We start from the raw sequence: 18,826 nt of genomic DNA, 5'->3' as shown, positions 1-18,826 counted from the left end.
TCTAGCTTGTATTTTTGTGTCTCAACATTATATAAAATACTAGGTGACCTAAGCTAGTAGTCGAATCCTTAGATTTTAATTCGAATTCTTAATCGGCTCTAGTATGGTCTCAATGAGAAAGAAGCATTTTCTAATCTCCTAGTGCAAGCAGAGAAAAACAAGGTCGTTTATGGGTTTAAGTTAGGGGTGGGCATAAACCCACAACCCATGGGTTTATCGAAACTCAAACCAAATTAAATGGTTTGGGTTGGGTAAATCATTAAAATGGGTTAGATGTGAGTTTTATGTAGAAAACCATTTCATTATGGTTTGGGTATGGTTTACCCATGGGTTATGGATAAAACCCCAACACTTAAATTTTCAAATAAAATAAATGAAAACAAAATAAATTAACACAAATAAGTGAAAGACCACCATTAAATTTTTTACGGCGTGATTAATCGTCAACAGTTAGAAAATAAAAATAACAGTAAAAATAAATTTATATTAAATAAATATTGTTGTAAATAACATAAATTTTTTTTCTTATTTACAAAAATAATTCCTCCCACATGGAAAGATCATCATAGAAAGAGCAGGAGACTCTACTAATGATCAATAATAATTCGGCTTGGACTAGGTCCGATATGCTAGATGTCGGCTAATTTTTGGTTAATAATTGAATGTAATGCCCATATTAAGTATTAAAACAAGAAATATATATTTTGATATGAGTAGAAAAATTAATAATAAAATTTTTTCTTGTAATTATTTATTTTGTGAACATTTTCTTATAATAAATATTTTGTAATATTTTAAAATTAAATGTAAAAAGTATAGGTAAAATATTTTATTATTTATCTTATAATAAATTTTTATTTGTCAATGAAGTTTTCTTATAATAATTTTTTTATCATTTGACTAATAACTTTCTTATATATTTATTATAAGAAAATTTTCAAAAAATAAATAAGTATAAAAAAATTTTATTATTAATTTTTTTGTTCATATCAAAACAAATATTTCTTATTTTTAATGCTTTATTTTTTATTTAGTTTCTATTCATGTGATTTATTTAATTTAGAATAAATATAAATAAAAGAGTAGTTGAAAATAAGGGTAATATTGTAAACTTATACTATTAGAGGAGTTTTTGGCCATTATAAAAGCAGAAGGGGGAAAAACAATATATGTTGATTACTGTAGGGGGGAAACTGGCAATCTCCCTAAAATTAAACATATAAGTAGACAACATAACGTAAAACTACCAAAACGATAAATAAAAATAAATATTGAATAATTAAATAAATAACAAGTGGCAAAATTTATTACTAGATTGTTAATGTCATGTTTGTGAAAGTTTATTATTAAAGTGTAGGTTCTTATTTATTGAAAAATAATAATTTTTGTGATTAAACTTTATTTTGATTTTCTAGTATTCTTTAATTTAAGGATTAAGTTATTGTAAAATTTATAATTTTTATCCACTATATTTTTTATATTTTAATATCAATTTAATAATTAATAACAATTAATAATTATTATAATTTTGATATAATTAAATTTTATTAAAAAAAAAATTATTTTAATAATAAAATTCAAACCAAACCCAAATGGTTTGGTTTGGTTTGGGTTAAAAATATTTGGGTTGGTTTGGGTTGGATCCAAATTTTTATGGTTTGGTTTGGGTTGACTTAAAATCCAACCCAAACCAACCCATGCCCACCCCTAGTTTAAGTTTAGCAGCAACATCTCAATCACCCATTTACTATTTGCTGACGACGGTTTGGTGTTTACAAAAGCATCAAGTGAAGGTTGCAAGAACTTGAAGAGTATTTTTGACTGTTATGCCTCAGCATCAGGCCAAATTTTCAACTACAATAAATCCTTCATGTTTTTCAGTAGCAATGTACAAGCTGGCCTGGTGGATAACATTAAGAGAATCTTTCAACTTAATGTAGTTTTCAAACATGAGAAGTACTTGTGTCTACCATCTATGGTGGGGAGGAAAAAAATTAACTTCTTAAATGACATCAAGTTAAGAATCTTAAATAAGTTATTAAGCTGGCAGAACAATTTTTTTTCAAGCGAGGGGAAGGAAGTTCTCATCAATGCAGTGGCCCAAGCTATCCCAGCTTACACAATGAGTGTTTTCAAGACCCCTTTATGTGTCAATGAAGATATCCATAAGGCTATTGCGAGATTTTGGTGGACTTCAAAGACAGATCATAGAAGTATACACTAGACTAAATGGGAGCAGTTATGTCGTGCAAAGAGAAAATGAGGCTTAGGCTTTAGGGATGTTTCTACCTTCAATTAGGCCTTAGTTGCAAAGTAAGGGTGGCAGATTCTTCAATACGCAGAATCTTTATAGGACTTAGGTCTAAATTAAAACTGATTTTTATTGATTAAATCAAAAGAAACAATCCTGACCTACAATTTGAGAGGTAGGTCAATTTTTCCTAAACTCCTAATTACTCCTAACACTAGACAAAACTCAACACAAACCTTAAATGACTCCTTAATATCTTATTTATACTTGAACCCTAATTAATAATAAAATTACTAAACTGCCCCTACCCTTTTATATTTGCCCTTAACACAAGTTTTCATTGGTCTAACATTACTCCCCTCCCAAAATGACACCTTGTCCTTAAGGTGAAATCCAGGAAACTACTGCCTCTTCTTCCTTGGCTTCTTCCTTCTCATCACACACAGTCAGAACTTGTAGTGATTTGTCCTTACATCAATACCCCGGTGAAAATTTCTCATCGCATTGAAAACACAATCCCTTTGTCCTCTTGTCCTAAATCTCTGTCTCTGTGAGGCGTTTGAAAGTCACGCCTAGTCGTGCCCCACTAACTCGATCCCTTTGGGAATCTCTCTGTAACCCCAATATTTGTGTTTTTTGGCCTCCCAGTTGTGTGCTTTAGAACTCTCGCTGAAGGTCTGGGTTTTCTGTCCTACTAAAGGTGTGTTGTTTCGGTATGAAAAACTGATTGAATTGCTCCTATTAACTCGTTCTGTTGTGTTCTCATCCTCAATCATTTGTGTCAACTCTATTGTTTCCCCTAATCCTCTTGGCCTTAGCAAGCATAGCAAGGTTCGAACTTCTGGCTTTAGTCCCTTCATAAAATTCCCTTCCAATACCACCTCTAGGATTCCCCCTAACTTCCCCGATAGCAACTTAAACTTCACCCTATACTCCATGACCGTTCTGTCTTAGTCCAGGGCAAAAAACTGTTCATGTAGATCTCCCTCTTGAGTGGCCTGAAACCTCTCCAACAGCCGATCCTTAAATTCACCCCACGACCTCAATTGTTATCGTTGTTCCCACCATTGAAACCACGCAAGAGCCTTTCCCTCCAAACATAACGCCATCGCCATTAGTTTTTCCCTTTCTGAGAGTCCATTGATGGCAAAATAGCACTCTACCCTACACACCCATCCATAAGCTTCATTGCCTTAAAAAATGGGCATTTAAGTTTTCTTACCCCAAAATCTACTCTAAATTGAGTTAGCTCCGCCCAATTTCGCACTATCGAAGCTCTCCAACCTCCCAAATTTACTGTAGTTTCAACAAATCCCTAAGATCCAGCCCAAAATTCTCCTTACTCAGCCCCATATTGGGCTGAAATCCCTTGCCCAACTGCATTCCGGTCATAATCGCTCCCTCTCTTGTCAGTAACCCATCCTTTCGGCCATCTGCCCCTAAATTCAACCTGTCCAGACCCCAAACCGCCCTGCCCTAGCCCACAGCAACCTTGCCCAACCTACCTTGGCCTAAAACGGCCCTGTCCAGCCCAAAATTCAGACTGCCTAGGTCGTGCATCATCCTCAAACGTCGTCGAGTCGCCAAGCCCAGCCACCCCCAATTCCTGCGCGCCCTATTTCGGTGCCGAAACGCCGATTCCCAACCCTAAAGTGCCTCCTCCAGCCACGTAACCCTTAGATCCACCGCCCCCAGCCGCAACCTAGCCTCATTCGCCACGCCCAATGCCAAGAAAGGCTCCCCTAGGCCGTAAGTCCCTTGGGTCGATCTCCCCGCCATCAAATCTGCCATGAACAGTTGCCCCTGGCTGTGCGAGACTAGTGGATTTCAGCCCTCCGCCCTCTGTACCGTCGCCGAGCACGAGTCATGTGTCGCCAGATCCTTCTCCCCACCATGCCGCCTTGGCTTGTTGATATTGCCAGTGGTGGGTTGAGGTGGAGTTCTATCAATTTCAGCAACATGGCTTCAAGGGATGAAAATTGTTGTTGAACGTTATTAAATCGCTCGTTAATGGTGGCCTTGAGTGATCCAATCTCTGCTTTCAATTTTTCTTCAAGCGCGTCCACTTTTTTTGCTGCCATTGTCCTAGGATTCTTGCTCTGATACCACTTTGATAGGACTTAAGTCTAAATTAAGGTTGATTTTTATTGATTAAATCAAAAGAAAGAACAATCCTGACCTACAATTCAAGGTGTAGGTCAATTTCACCCAAACTCCTAATTACTCCTAACACTAGACAAAACTCAACATAAATCCTAAATGACTCCTTAATATCTTAGTTATATCTGAACCCTAATTAATAATAAAATTACTAAACTGCCTCTGCCCCTTTATATTTGTGCTTTACACAAGTTTTCATTGGTCTAACAAATCTCTAATGGCTAGAGTTCTAAAGGCGAAATATTTTAAGCATGTGGATTTAATGGAGGCAAAGTTACCATCAAATCCATCCTTTATGTGGAGAAGCATTTTATGGGATAGACAGATCCTCAAAAAAGGGCTCAGATGGAGAATTAGTACAGGGAATCGGGTCTACATTTACAAAAGCAACTGGTTGCGAAGACCAGAAACTTTCAAATTCTCACCTCAAACAATTGATCAATATGTTATGGTATCTGACTTGATTGATGAGGAACAGAACTTGAAAGAAAGAGAGATCAAGCAGCACTTTATGGAGGAAGATGCTGACAGCATCCTGAAGATTCCACTACCAAGAACCCCCCAACCGGATCAGTACATGTGGCATTATGACAAATATGGAATGTATTTAGTCAAAAGTGGGTATCAGTTAGCTATGAAGCTAAAGTTTCCAGACAAGCCTAGTATTTCAGATACTTCTCAAAGCCATTGGGGAGTTATATGGGCTGTAGAAATTCTGGAAAAAGTCAAGGTTTTTATGTGCAAGGCAGCAAGGAACCTCCTACCGACAGCTGAAAATCTCGAGAAAAGAAAGGTTCTACCAAATCCTTTTTGCCATAGATGTGGCCTGAAAAGTGAAGATGCATTTCATGCTCTTATGGAATGCAAGGCTGCACAAAACGTTTGGAAGAACACAGTTTTTACTGAGGAAGTGAAGGTGCTCAATCACCAAGATATGTTGAGTGTCTTGCATGAAATGGGTAGAAAAAGAAGCAAAAAGGAGCTGAAGCTGATAGCTGCCTTATGTTGGGCCATTTGGCATTCAAGGAATCTTCTCATCTTTGAATGGAAGAAAGAAGATTCGCAATTATCAGCTGCAAGAGCTGAAGCAATGCTGGAATCATATCGAAGAATTAAAATACCAGACACTCAGAAATACAAAAATCAGCAAGTTAAAAGGCAGCAGACATGGAGTCCTCCCCCGGAAGGTTGGTTCAAAGTTAATGTAATCAAAGATCAGGTTGCAGGTTTGGGTGTAGTGGTTGATCTAATTCAGAACAAGGTAGCAAGACAGAAATTTTCTGGACTGTGTCATCAATTCAAGACAATTTAACTAGGATGAGTCAGTCAAGAGTACAGCGTGTCCGAAGAGATTGTAATACTATAGCTCATGCCTTGGCAAAAGAAGCTCTTGTATTTGATCATCAAGCTGTCTGGCAGGGATCTTTCCCGCCCCATATCATGTCACTCTTTTCAGTTTAGTCCTATGAAAGCTATATTTTCTCATCAAAAAAAAAAAAAAAAAAAAAAAAAAAAGCTAAAAGAATCCTTTTTATGAAATTCAATCCACCATTACTTAATAAGTAACAGACTTATGAGCAGAAGTACAATTGTAAAATTAAAATTCCTTTTTAACGCAAATTAAATTTTTCTTTACGTGCTGTACACTCGACCTGAGACATGGCTTCCACTAATTCTTCAATGCTTCCAAATTACTATTCTTTAAGCCTTTTTTTACCCACAAGTTCCAACAGTAAAATGGTTTAATTAACTAAAAATAAAAAATAAAAAAAAAACTAAAAAATATATGATTAAGAACAAAATATGTAGATATTATATGCATAAAAGCATACATTCAGATAATTTTTTTCTTTTTTTCTCCTTTCCAAAAATATTTTAGTGAAATAAAAAATGAGAAAACGTTGCAATGCTAAAACAAAAATAACCCACTTAGGCCTTCGCTTTGTGGTGCTCTTTGTTATGGGCGCCACTATGACTTATGGGCGGAGGTAGAATATTTCTTCCCAAATATTAGTGGGAGTAGAATTCTAAGCTAATTAAATAGATATTTGAGCGTATTTCAAACATATATGCATGTGTGTGTCGCTCCATCCCAGCATTGGTAGATAATTCATTGCCTCATTTGTCTTAGTGATCCGATGGCATCTAGTGAAAGGACCATCACTCAATGGATAAAAGTTAATTACTTTAGGGATAACAGGCAAAGTTTCCTTCGTAGCTTTTGGAACTCCTTTGCAGTGGCTTCATTCCATGCCTTGTTTTACAGGAAACCTCAAAGTAACTCTTTTTCATTAATCATTGTATCCCAATCATATCCTGATTCCTGTCATTTATTATCGATATCGTTTTGGTGCATTAACTTAAGAATGGTAAATAAAAGTATAGTATTCCCTGGCCTGTTGAAATTTAAAAGTATTTAGGTTGAGTGAAGTTATTGGCACTCCTCGATTATCTAAATAGAATCACACTTCAAATAAAATTATATTTAAGGACAAATAAAAATTAAACACATTTAAGAATTTTTCAAGCAAATCACTTTCATCATAGTCAATCCATTTTTTTTTCTTTTTGTTTTCAACCTAGCACTTCCGTCTAACCAAAATAAATTACAAAAATTTAGAATAATGTATTGTTCTTTTCCTTCTAACCAAAATAAATTACAAAAATCTAGAATAATCTATTGTTCTTTTCCTTCAAACCAAAATAAATTACAAAAATCTAGAATAATCTATTGTTATTTTATTAATTCTTAATGATTAAGAATTTTATAACTAAGATTATTTTCAAATTGTAATTTAAAATATGTATAATTTAATTTAATAATTGACATTAAAAAATCTATCATCCAGAAAATTTTTAATTTATGTTTAGGGTAACAACAAGATTACAAAAGAAAATTAAGATAGTGAAATACTACTTTGAATTTTAGCAATAAACAAAATAAACTGAAAAATAGAAGAGTGTATTTAAAAGAAAAAATGACATTTTTGAAATTAAAATAAAAATGATTAGAAAAGGAGATTTATTAAAAGATTAGAGGGGTGTCAATCGTCCAACTCTTTGGTTCAAAGCCATAATGATAATGCTAATACCTAACATAGTTGGCCAGATACTTTCTACAAGGTAAGCAGACATTATTTTTTTTTCAGTGTTGTTGGGATAAGTGAATTCTTTTAGATCTATCCTCCGAAAGAACCAGACAATATGATAATTTTTCTTCATCCAAATCGAGCAAGAATACCAAATTAAATGACGTGTATAAAAAATGAAAAAGATAAATAGATTTGAGGAAAATTATTGCTAAATATCTGAAGTATAATGCAAAAATATTATAATAAAAGTATATATATATATATATATATATATAATAAGGATGTCATTAAAATTAAAAAAAATACCTATTTTAATACATTAAAAATTATATTTTTTTATCTGTTAGTTTATTAAAATATGTATTTTTTTAATTTATTTTTATTTTTTTAGTAACATTCTTATTTATTAAAGTAAAGTGAGGATACTCCCACTACATAAACATTATTAAGTAAAAATCTGTATGCAAATAGAAATAGTCTGGCGGGCCGCGGGACTGAGGAATAATTTGCTTATCTCTGTGGCAGTTGTATAAATTTTGCTGGCAAATTTCTCTTTTGTAATGTGGTCCTCCACCTTTATCACTGATATAACCATAATGAAGAGTCAGATTCAGGGAACCCACCGAATCAAAGAGAAGACCCCACACAACACACATACTGAGAGTTTGTTACCAAATCAAGTGCCTGGCTTGCCTGACTCATCAACCAACCAAACCAACAGAAGCAGAAAAGCCTAAAATCAAAGGCACAAGACAACCAAGTCATGGCTTCATGTATCTCTCTTCTTTCAATCTTCACGTGTTCAAGATTTGGGGTTACTTTCAATCTTCGGACTTCAATGATCAAACCTAAGAGTTAACATATAAAGATCTATATGACAAATCCAACACTTACAAGATTTTTATCCTTAATTTTTCATTTCATGTCATAAGTTTTGAAATTTAGGTTACAAAAATTTCAATTTCATTTTGCCACTAGGGACTTAGCCAAAATGGTGAGGGCTAGTTGAGGGCACAAGTTCGTCGTCGTTATGGGGACCCCAACATTTTTTTTTGTAAAAATATAAGTAGATAGATGTAGATCTTTCATATAATAGTGATAGTAAAATTTTTAGCTACATTAATAAGCCATTGAGATATACTACAAGTGTATGCATAAAATTTCATTGTAATACACGTAGATTGATGTCAGTTTAAAAATTATAATATTTCACTTTATGATAACCAAATGCAAATTAAAGCATTAAACCAATGAATTATGAAACTGCCAACCAAATATTAATTTTGCTTCATGAAAGTATAGCATCAAAACATACAAATCTACATCACCCTATCTTCCTCTTCTCTCTATCTTCACATGGGCAAGATTTGGGGTTGCTTTCACATTCAAGCTTACATAAGCAAATTTATATGTCAACCCACTTGTGAAGTAAAGGAAAAAGGAAAACAACTACTAGTATGTGATCTCATTGATACTAACAAGTGGCCTAGTAAACAGAGGAAAAAAAATTGGGTACAGAAATGAGCTATTGTAACAACTTATAACTTCAAATTGAGATCAACACTTTCACCTACTTCACCATTGTTACAATTCGTCATTGTGCTTGTTGCTTGGCCAGTTTGAGCCATTGATTGTGGGAAGAAGCTATAGTAAGGCTGCCTTTGATTTTGGCCCGGCCGATGCATTTGATCTACAACACTTCCCTTTTTCACAAATGATAGAATCAAACAAGAAATGTAAGTTGAACGTAATAATCAACCGTAATAAATTAGTAGAATGAAAAATTAAAGTGCTATTGTTTTAAAAATAAACTCACTTGATAAGGTAACAATTCAAAATCAGGGAATTCACTATTGGTGAAAGCTAGAAAATGTGGAGGGCGCTTGAATTTTGATCCTTGACACAATGAAGTACTTGTGGGAGGAGCTAATGTGAGAAACCCTCCATTCAGAACCCCATTTTCTTTTATGCTTTTCTTGGAATTATTAGGCTCTAACATGAACGCTGAGCATGAAGAGCCTTCTCTGGAATGATTAAAAGCAATGAACATGTAAGCAAAAAGAAAGTATACACACATTAAATTGCCATATAAGGGATGAAACTAAAATTACAAGTTATGCTAGTTACCTGGACATTGCGAAACCGGGTTCAAAAATGAGTGTGTGTCCTCTGCCACATGAAGCTGAGTCTTCTGATCTGCTGATCACTCTGGGATGAACAATGGGTGGTATTTTGTAGTGCAAAGTTGAGAATGCTGGTGGATGGTCAATAGAAAAAGGATATGGCCTCTTCATGCCAACCATCTATACTAAATTTTAACCAAATTCAATTGTTAAAGAAAAATTGAATTAAATTACTAAATCTGAGCAAATTATGAAAGATGAGATCTTTTCAAAATAGAGCATCTATATACCTTATCTTCCTCTGGCCACATAGGTGGATAATTATTGCTATAATAGCTTTGGTTTGAAGGGGGCTCCATCTGAAAATTTATTATAGATGATGATGAAGTTGCTGATGAAGATTCAAACACCTAAACAAATTCCATGCATCAAGAAAAATAAAAACAAAATAAAAATAAAGCCCCTATAAGAAAAATAAGTCAGAAGTAAAGAAAAATCATGAAATTAATTGCCATACCATTGAAGAAGAAGGATGCAGGAATAGCTGTGGTCTTTGCATCGAGCTAGGGAAAGGCCAAACTGGGACCGAGTCAAAAGGCAAATTATTAAAATTTGATCGAAAATTCAATCCCGGATCCACCCCAGCGCTCTCTTTTTCGAGGCTATAATCACAAGAATTATGCAATTTATGAACATTTGCAGCATGTCCATGATGAATTGAAACACTTGATGATGAACAACCAGCAGGATTATTTGTCGATGGAACAGTATTTGCTTTTGAATTCAGAATTTCAATATTTTGGATGACTGATGAACAAGAAGAAGGCATAAACATTGAATTTGGTGATGAAATTGAAGAAGAGCAAGGTTGATTTGAAGATGCGGTTAATGATGCATCTTTCCTTTTTTGTTCTTCTATTCTAATTCTTTCAAGTTGTGCCACACCAAGTCCTCTTTGTGGTACTTTTTTAGGCTTTTGTTTTTTTGCAGATCTAACAATATTACCAAGACCACCACCACTACAATTACCGCTACTACTATTGCTGCACTTTTGCGTTTGATCTTCCTGACCCATAGATTTTGGTCACCTTCAAGAAACACAATATTAATTTAAAGAACAAAAAAAGGGGACAAAGATTTGGAGAAGGACCCTAAATTTTAATTTCCATCATTTCACCTACTTGTTACATACATTCTTGAAGAAGGGATAGAAGCAAAGGCACATAGATGGATTTCTAAAGAGAGAGCGAGAGAGAGGGGTATTTATAAAGAGAGCGAGAGAGAGGGGGAGAATCAAATCTTGAATTTGAGGAAGGGGAAAAAGCAACAAAGCATGATTTGAAATTAGGGGTAAAAAGGATTACCTGAGCAAAATCTAGTGGAATATCAACATCCCAATTTGAAAAAGATGACCCAAAATCTCGTCAAACCCATGAGCTTAGCCAAATTTTCAGCGATGAAAAGATTGAAGAGAGAGAGAATGAGTATCTCAGATGTTTCAGATTTTTCTCCAAACCCAGTTGTCTGGTTTGTCTGAGAGGTAGATCAACATTTTTATTTTTCTATAATTGTTCGAAGTTTCAAAATTCAAAACCATGCAAAAATGATATTAAAAAAAAGACAATAATAATAATAATATTCAATATGTATTTCTCTCTCAATTGTCGCCCAAATCCTCGCTCCACAGCTCCTGTTTTGATTCCTAGACTGACTCTCTCTCAGTAACCCAACTGAGATTTTATTGTTGAGTTCTAAAACTAGTTAGGAGCCATGAGTTACAAAGTATGCAATGTCACCTTTAGCTTCATTGCGAGGGATTTCTTTCTGGCAGCTTTTTGGACCTCAATCATGGGGCCCTCAATTCTCGTAACACGTTCATCAAATTCACCACCACATCTCTTTGAAAATGACTGTAATTTCATAACATTTGTAATATCAAAGATTGGGTTTTTCTAAGTTATATTTATCATGTGTTTACTAAAACGTAAGTTAAAATGGACTAAAATAGAAATGAGAAATGAAATTTAGAATAAATTATTTATTTAAACTATAGGAATTGAAATTGAAATAAACTAAATTGTCATTAATGTATTTATTTTGTCTTATAATTAGAATCATAATGAGTTATGTTGTTATAAATTAACTGTTGTCATAATTATTATTTTGTATTTTTAATTATTGTGATTGTTTATTCAAAAATTATTGTTATTAATAATCATTGTTAACAATATATTAATATATTAATTAATTATAAGATTTTTATCAATAATAATAATGATGATGATGATCATCATCATCATCGCTGTTGTCGTCATTGGCATCATCATCATCATTGACATCATCATCGGCAATGGCTGCTGGTGGTGGATTGTGGTGGTGGTGGTGCTCAACGACTCTATAGCTGTTTCTCAATGACTAGCGATGAATGACTACGTTTGGTAGCGATGATTTGGGAAAGATGACAAAGACTTTTGGTTTTTTATTAATTTTTTTAATTGAATAAGGGTATTTTCATAATTTTGAGATTTTGATGGGGCAAAATGGGGAATCCTAGGAATGGAAGACTAATTTTCACCATTCTCTATTCTCAAATTAGGATGGGTCCCATGATTTTGATCTAGGAAGTAAACACACCATCATTGTAACTTACAATTAGAGTTTTTTTTTTTTAATGTAAAAACTAACAGTGAATTTTTCTTGGTTGTAAGTTATATCTAATATAACTTGGAAGATCCTCATAGATTAAATAAGTGAGTTCGAATCTTGCAGTAATAGAGAATCTACTTCTTATTCCCCTCTTTATATTAAGATAGCGTATATTACATCTAGTAAAATGTGGTTAGAGTGAACATGTTCCATAAATGATAAATATGAATAGAATTGATTTAAATTAGTCCCAATTAAATTATATAGATTTCTAATAATATACATATTAAAATATTTGAAATGGGAGAACAAATTAAACTCAACTGAATTATAAAATGACTAAAGCTTGCAACTTATATAAAATTGTTATGAGTTGATGCTTGATATTATTTATATGTCACACACTTATTATTAATATGTGGACTATAGAAAGCATTAAGTAAGTTCAATGCTTGTTACTATTACAATCCAAGACTCATAGGGATCGTTTGGCTCAAGTATAAAATGATGGGATTGGATAATTTTAGGATAAAATTATTCTAATGCAGTGTTTGGTGCCCAAAAATAAATGTAGTTATCAGTGGAGCCCACCATTTAATCCAATACAGTTTCAAAATTTTATAACGAGGGGGGGGTGTGGGATAAGATAAAATTTAGCCATAGGCTGTTCACAGGATAAGAAAAAAAAGCCCCAAAATTTCTCTCCATCCCTCTCGACGCCAATCTCTCTTCTCGCTAGATCTTCTCTGTTCATGCAGTTAGTCTCCTCAAATCTTGATTAAAAAATTCAATTTAGTTTATTTGTTTTAATTATTCAATAGGATGAAATTTTCATGTTTTATATGGTAGTTGAGTGTTTCTTAGTTTCTATTTTAATTTTCATGTTATAAATCAATTTGGGAAGTTAATTGTTTGTGTTGTAATTATTCAATAGGATGAAATTTTCATGTTTTATATGGTATTTGAGTGTTTCTTAGTTTCTATTTTAATTTTCATGTTATAAATCAATTTGGGAAGTTAATTGTTTGTTGAGTGAGCTATTTTATAGATTTGTTCATGGGAAAGAGTAGCTTGATGAAGGATTTTTTTTTGGGTTTTGACTAAAATTCAGAATGAATTAAAAAGAGACATTTATGTAGAATTTCTTTTATTTTTCCTAATGGGATTGTTCATAAGCTAGCAAATCTAGCTGTCAATTTCTAGCCATGTGGTCTAGATTCTTTGTTAGCTTATGTGATTTGCTTTTGATTAAAGTTGGATCTTGTCATTTTGTTCTTTAGTGAATTTCTTCTATTTAAAAAAAAAAAGATAGCAATTCTAGAAATTTGTTCTTACCTATGTGAATTTACTTTATTGCTTGCTATTTAATAGAACTTTATCTTTATGCTTTTAAGAATACAATAATTAAACTTTATCTCTTATGTTGATAAGATTTAGATATTTTGAAAAGAAAATTGTCGCTTTATAAGTTTTTTGGAACTGAGCTAATAACTTGTTCATATAAAATGTATCTCGATGAGTTCCTTATCTGTCCAATTATCATAATTCTCCATGTTGATATCTACTTCACTTACTTTAATATTCATATGATATGCTCACACTATATATCTTCCAATGTCTAGATATGGATGAAAGAGAAATTATATTATTCTCTCTTATACACAAGTTACATTTACAACAATTATGTTTGTGTGTATTGGTTGTTGTACTTTGATATCGCAGAAGTCGACAAAATGAAAGATATACAGTTGCAAATCGCACATTCACTAGGCATGCAACATGCCTCATTTATCTAGAAAGTATCTAGGTAGTGACATAGAATGTGTGAATCAACTACGGATGGATAAGAGGACATTCAGATTATTATGTGAGCTACTTTGTATAAATGAGGGTTTGAAGGCTGATGGTATAGTCTTTGTTCAGGAACAAGTATGCATGTTTCTACATATACTTGCCCATCATGTAAAAAACAGAACAATTCATAGTAGATTTTTACGTTCAAGGGAGACAATTAGTAGATACTTCAACTTGGTTTTAAATGCAGTTTTACAATTGGAAAATACCTTATTAAAAACACCTAACTCTATAACTGAAAATTGCATTGACAAGAGATGGACATGGTTTAAGGTATGACATGCTTAAATTCTTGATTTTTATTTTCTCTTTTAATAAAGAGAGTTTGCCATGTTATATTGTAATTTTTTTTTTATGTTCGAATGGATTAATAGAATTGCTTGGGGGCATTAGATGATACGTACATCAAAGTACATGTACCTAAAGTTGATAAACCACGATATAGAACAAGAAATTGAAATTACGACTAATGTCTTAAGAGTTTGCTCATGAGATATGATGTTCATATTTGTGTTTCCTAGCTGGGAGGGTTTAGATTCAAATTCAAGAGTGCTTCAGGATGCATTATCTAGACAAAATGGGTTAAAAGTACCAACTCATAAGCTAATAAATAAATAATGCATTATATTGTTTTGAATATAATGCTATATTATTTATTAATGTTTATATAACTGACTTATGTTTATTAATTTTTTTAACATTTGATAGGGTATTATTACTTTGTGGATGCTGGGTATGCAAATACCGAATGATTTCTTGCGCCATATAGAGAAATAAGATATCATTTGTCGGAATGGAAAGATAGATGTGCCCCAGTTAATCATGAGGAGTACTTTAACATGGAACATTCATCAGCAAGGAATGGAATAGAGCATTGTTTTGGACTTCTTAAAGTTCGTTGGGCAATTTTAAGAAGCTCTTCTTTTTATCCATTAATGACGCAATGCAAAATAATAACTGCTTGTTGTCTTTTACACAATCTTTTTAGGAGAGAAACATGAGATAGATCAACTTGTTAATAGCGAAAGCCATGCTGACTATAACACTATTAATGAAGTTGGTTCATTAGAGCAGTTGTCTACATGGAGAAGCAACTTAGCTTTACAAATGTTTAATGAGTGGAAGGGAAGTCGTAGAACTTAAGATTTTTCAATTAAGATGATGTTCTTTTTTTTTTTTGTATTTGAATATTAGAGTTGTTTTAATATATAAATATATATTTGTTTTCATATTTATTTCAATTATAAATTATTCATGAAAGTTATTTCTTGAAATTTATTTGATTATGTAATATTTTTTATTGGTTAGTTATTGAACATGGGCGCTATATTCCATGTAATATCTTCTTTTTTCATATTATTATTATAATAAAAAGTGAGTGAAATTAACCTTGTATAGAAATGGAGGATGGAGGTGGTAATGCTCAAGTCAATGAACAAGACAAAAAAGGGAGCAGGCGTACGAACTAAAGAAGAAGAAGAAACTTTATTGGATGTGTTGGAGGAAATAGTAGCAAATGGTGGGCGTGCTGATTGTGGGTAGTTTATAGCAGGGACTACAATAAAAATTGAGGTGAAGCTACAATAGTTGCTTCCTGAATCTGGATTGAAGGCTAGCCCCCATATTGATTCGAAAATGAAGGCTTGGAAATGACAATATTCAATCATTTTTTATATGCTGAACACGAGTAGATTTGGATGGAATAATGAGAAGAAGTGCATTGAAGTTGACAATGATGAAGCATGAGAATCTTATGTGCAGGTTTGCAATAATTTTTAAATAAACATTATCATTTAGTTTGTATTATTTTTAATTGTTATGTGTCTAGATGTATTTATTATTATTATTAGTAGTAGTAGTAGTATTAGTATTTTTGTAGAATCATAAAGATGCAAAAGGATGGAGAGGCAAACCATTTCCTTTATATGAGAGATTCGCTAAAATATGGGGAAAAGATCGTGCCAATAGAAGGGCAGTAAGAACTTCCAATGATATGACGATTAATGCTAATGAGGAAGGATTTTATGGTAATGAATTTGATTTAGGTATGAGTTTCTCTCCACTATCATTTAATCAAATTGAAACTGACCACTTTTATAAATCAAAATGAATCTCAAACTATTGGTAAGAAGAGAAAGAGGTCAAAAGATCCAGTTGACAGTACATTTCAGAATTTTGTTGGTGTATTTAAGGATGTTATGGAGAGGTCAAATAAAAATGTAGCACAACTAGTTCGAAGTATGACCAATGAGAAAGAAAGTGAAAGCCAAAAAATCACTGATCAATTCGAGAGAATGGGGTTGCCATTTCATGATTGAATTGAGTTAATGAAGAAGTTTTTAAATGAACCAAATAGTGCCGAGATTTTTAAAACACTATGTAATGACCATGACAAAATGGAATTCATTATGTCAATTGTGAGGGGTGGATTTCATGGTTGACAAAGGTAGTGTTGATATATAATTTTTTTGTAACTATATATGTGGTTGACATAGATGGATATCATGTGTTAAATATGCTACATGATGTGACTTTTGGGAAACTTGATAATAATTTAACTTGCTGGCACTCTTTGTGTCGTAATTTCATTTGGGTGATGACTTTTATTTTTTTTTGTTTTTTTTTTGGTATGTCATCATTCAATAATAGTATATATGCCAGGACACCCTTTTGATATTAATGATATGTAATATTTTCATATATATAACTAGTGACATTGTTATGTAATTGTTTTTCATTTGTAGACTAATATTCTTATTATATTTGTTGATAATATTCTTGTTATGTTAAATGATATTATTTAGTAAAATATAAGTTTAAAAAATATAACATGTTAAATATAAAAAAAATTAAAGGAAGATTTTGTATTTTTTAACAAATTTACCAATAATTATTGATTTAAGTTAGATTATATTTCATGTCATTTAAAAATAAATCTAAGATAATTTTGATAAATTAATATATGGCATATTATTAGTTAGTCGTCAATCCCAGGCATACCAAACACAAGACATGATTATTTATAGTTCAATTCAACATTACATCAAACACAATATAATATTATATATAATCCAGTGTTATCCAATCCAATTCAATCTGAGATACCAAACAAGCCCATAGTTTATTTACATGCATCCAACTGTTCAGCATACCTACAACATGCAATTAGGATAGTCTTGAATCAGCTTGTTTTTCTTTTTTAAAAATTTAAATTATTTTTCTTTTTTCTTATTGTAAGCGGAATATTTTGAACCAACTTGTTCCCAAATGTGTGCTTATAGAAGTATGCACTAGCTTTTATTATATATGTTTATTTTGTCGTTTGAAATAAGCGTTTATTTTATCGTTTGAAATAATACACGTACCCCCTCACCATCTTTCCCCTTTAATAAATTCATATATGCCTTAAATGGTAGGATCAAACTCAAAACTCAATTAAAGACACCAACTTACCATCTTCATTTTCTTTCCTTTTTTTTTTTAAACTGCATTTTCCTAATTAATGTAGTATTTTTTTAAATCAAGTCTGATCGTCTAAGAGACTAAAATAGTTGTTAAATAAAATAATTCTATAATTATTTGAAATTCGCCAACAAAATACATCTCTAACAAGCATGATTAAGGGAACCACTCCTTTGTCAAAATATATCCAGCTAGTAAACTTTAGATGCAGTGAAGAGAAAGGCAACAAAAGTGCAGAAAAAATAAACAGGTTGAGATCTAAAGATGGAGTGGATCTTCAAATCAAATATTGAAGAGAAATGGCATGTCTAACTTTCCAAAGCTGGCCCACCTTAGCCAAAACAAACTTTCTCAAATTTATCGAGAATAAAACAAAACTTTGGTCCTTAATAAACCCAGCCACCCACTCCCCTCTGAGCGTGCATGACAGCAGCCCTTTTTGTCACATAATTAAGATGTCAAGATTTTGTTGGGTATGCAAATATAAGACACCCATCTAGGCAACTATAATTAAGATTCTCTTTTACCATATCCCATTCTTTTTTTTTTCCCTTTTTATTATCATTATTTTTTAATGTTCCAAGTTCTTGTTGGAATTTGGAAACCACGTTCGTCTAATGGAAATTATGGGCTGAAACCATTAATGCTAACCGGGCCCATGGGAGCAAATAGGGTATTCATTGTATGAATTTCCATAGGGTGGTGATCTTCGTATTGGTGATATTATTTCCTTTCAATAATCTAAGTAACATTAGCTGTTTGCACCTTAAATATATTTTGAATATCATATTCTGAAAAAAGTAATGATAAAATCTTAAATTTTATTCTTAATTTTATTTTAAATTATATGGCATGTGATATGTGATTGAGTAAATGGTTGATAATTTTTCACTAATTCTAGTAAATTAATTACACTATATCACATTTAATGAATATCACATCATTTAAAATAAAATTTTGTGATAAAATTATGGGTAGAGATATTTTCCCATAATTACATAATAACACCCCAATTGAAAATAAACCCACTTAATACCAAACTTACCCTTGGACTAACGAGCTTCCCTATTGTTTTATGCTTGCATTTTCCTTATTATGCACATTATGTTTTTCATATTGGAAAAAGAAGCATCGCATGCCAAAATGCCTCCCATCGGACCTTATCACCCCAAAGACTAAGGAAATTGATCAAGAGTAATTTGATTGCTCTTAGTGTTGGAGAAAAATCAATTTTTTAA

At 32.3% G+C, this 18,826-nt stretch overlaps 1 protein-coding gene across 2 annotated transcripts; it reads right to left on the bottom strand.

The window, feature by feature from the left end:
• Window positions 1-8,758: 8,758 nt before the first annotated feature.
• LOC102617986 (uncharacterized) lies at window positions 8,759-11,500 on the bottom strand. 2 transcript variants are annotated; one of them, XM_025100547.2, is made up of 6 exons: window positions 10,991-11,500; window positions 10,144-10,714; window positions 9,917-10,036; window positions 9,631-9,806; window positions 9,320-9,527; window positions 8,759-9,206 (listed from the first exon to the last, which is right to left on the bottom strand). In XM_025100547.2, the coding sequence occupies exons 2-6, from the start codon at window positions 10,699-10,701 to the stop codon at window positions 9,042-9,044; spliced, it is 1,227 nt and encodes a 408-aa protein (XP_024956315.1). In that variant the 5' UTR covers window positions 10,702-10,714; window positions 10,991-11,500; the 3' UTR covers window positions 8,759-9,041. The 2 variants fall into 2 exon arrangements, with proteins under 2 accessions (XP_024956315.1, XP_024956314.1); XM_025100546.2 differs by having other exon boundaries at window positions 10,144-11,500.
• Window positions 11,501-18,826: the final 7,326 nt, after the last annotated feature.

Source organism: Citrus sinensis, chromosome 1, assembly GCF_022201045.2.
Source record: "Citrus sinensis cultivar Valencia sweet orange chromosome 1, DVS_A1.0, whole genome shotgun sequence".
In the NCBI taxonomy this organism is placed as follows: domain Eukaryota; kingdom Viridiplantae; phylum Streptophyta; class Magnoliopsida; order Sapindales; family Rutaceae; genus Citrus; species Citrus sinensis.
Note: the sequence above shows the minus strand (reverse complement) of the source record. Positions and strands in the feature narration are given on the sequence as shown.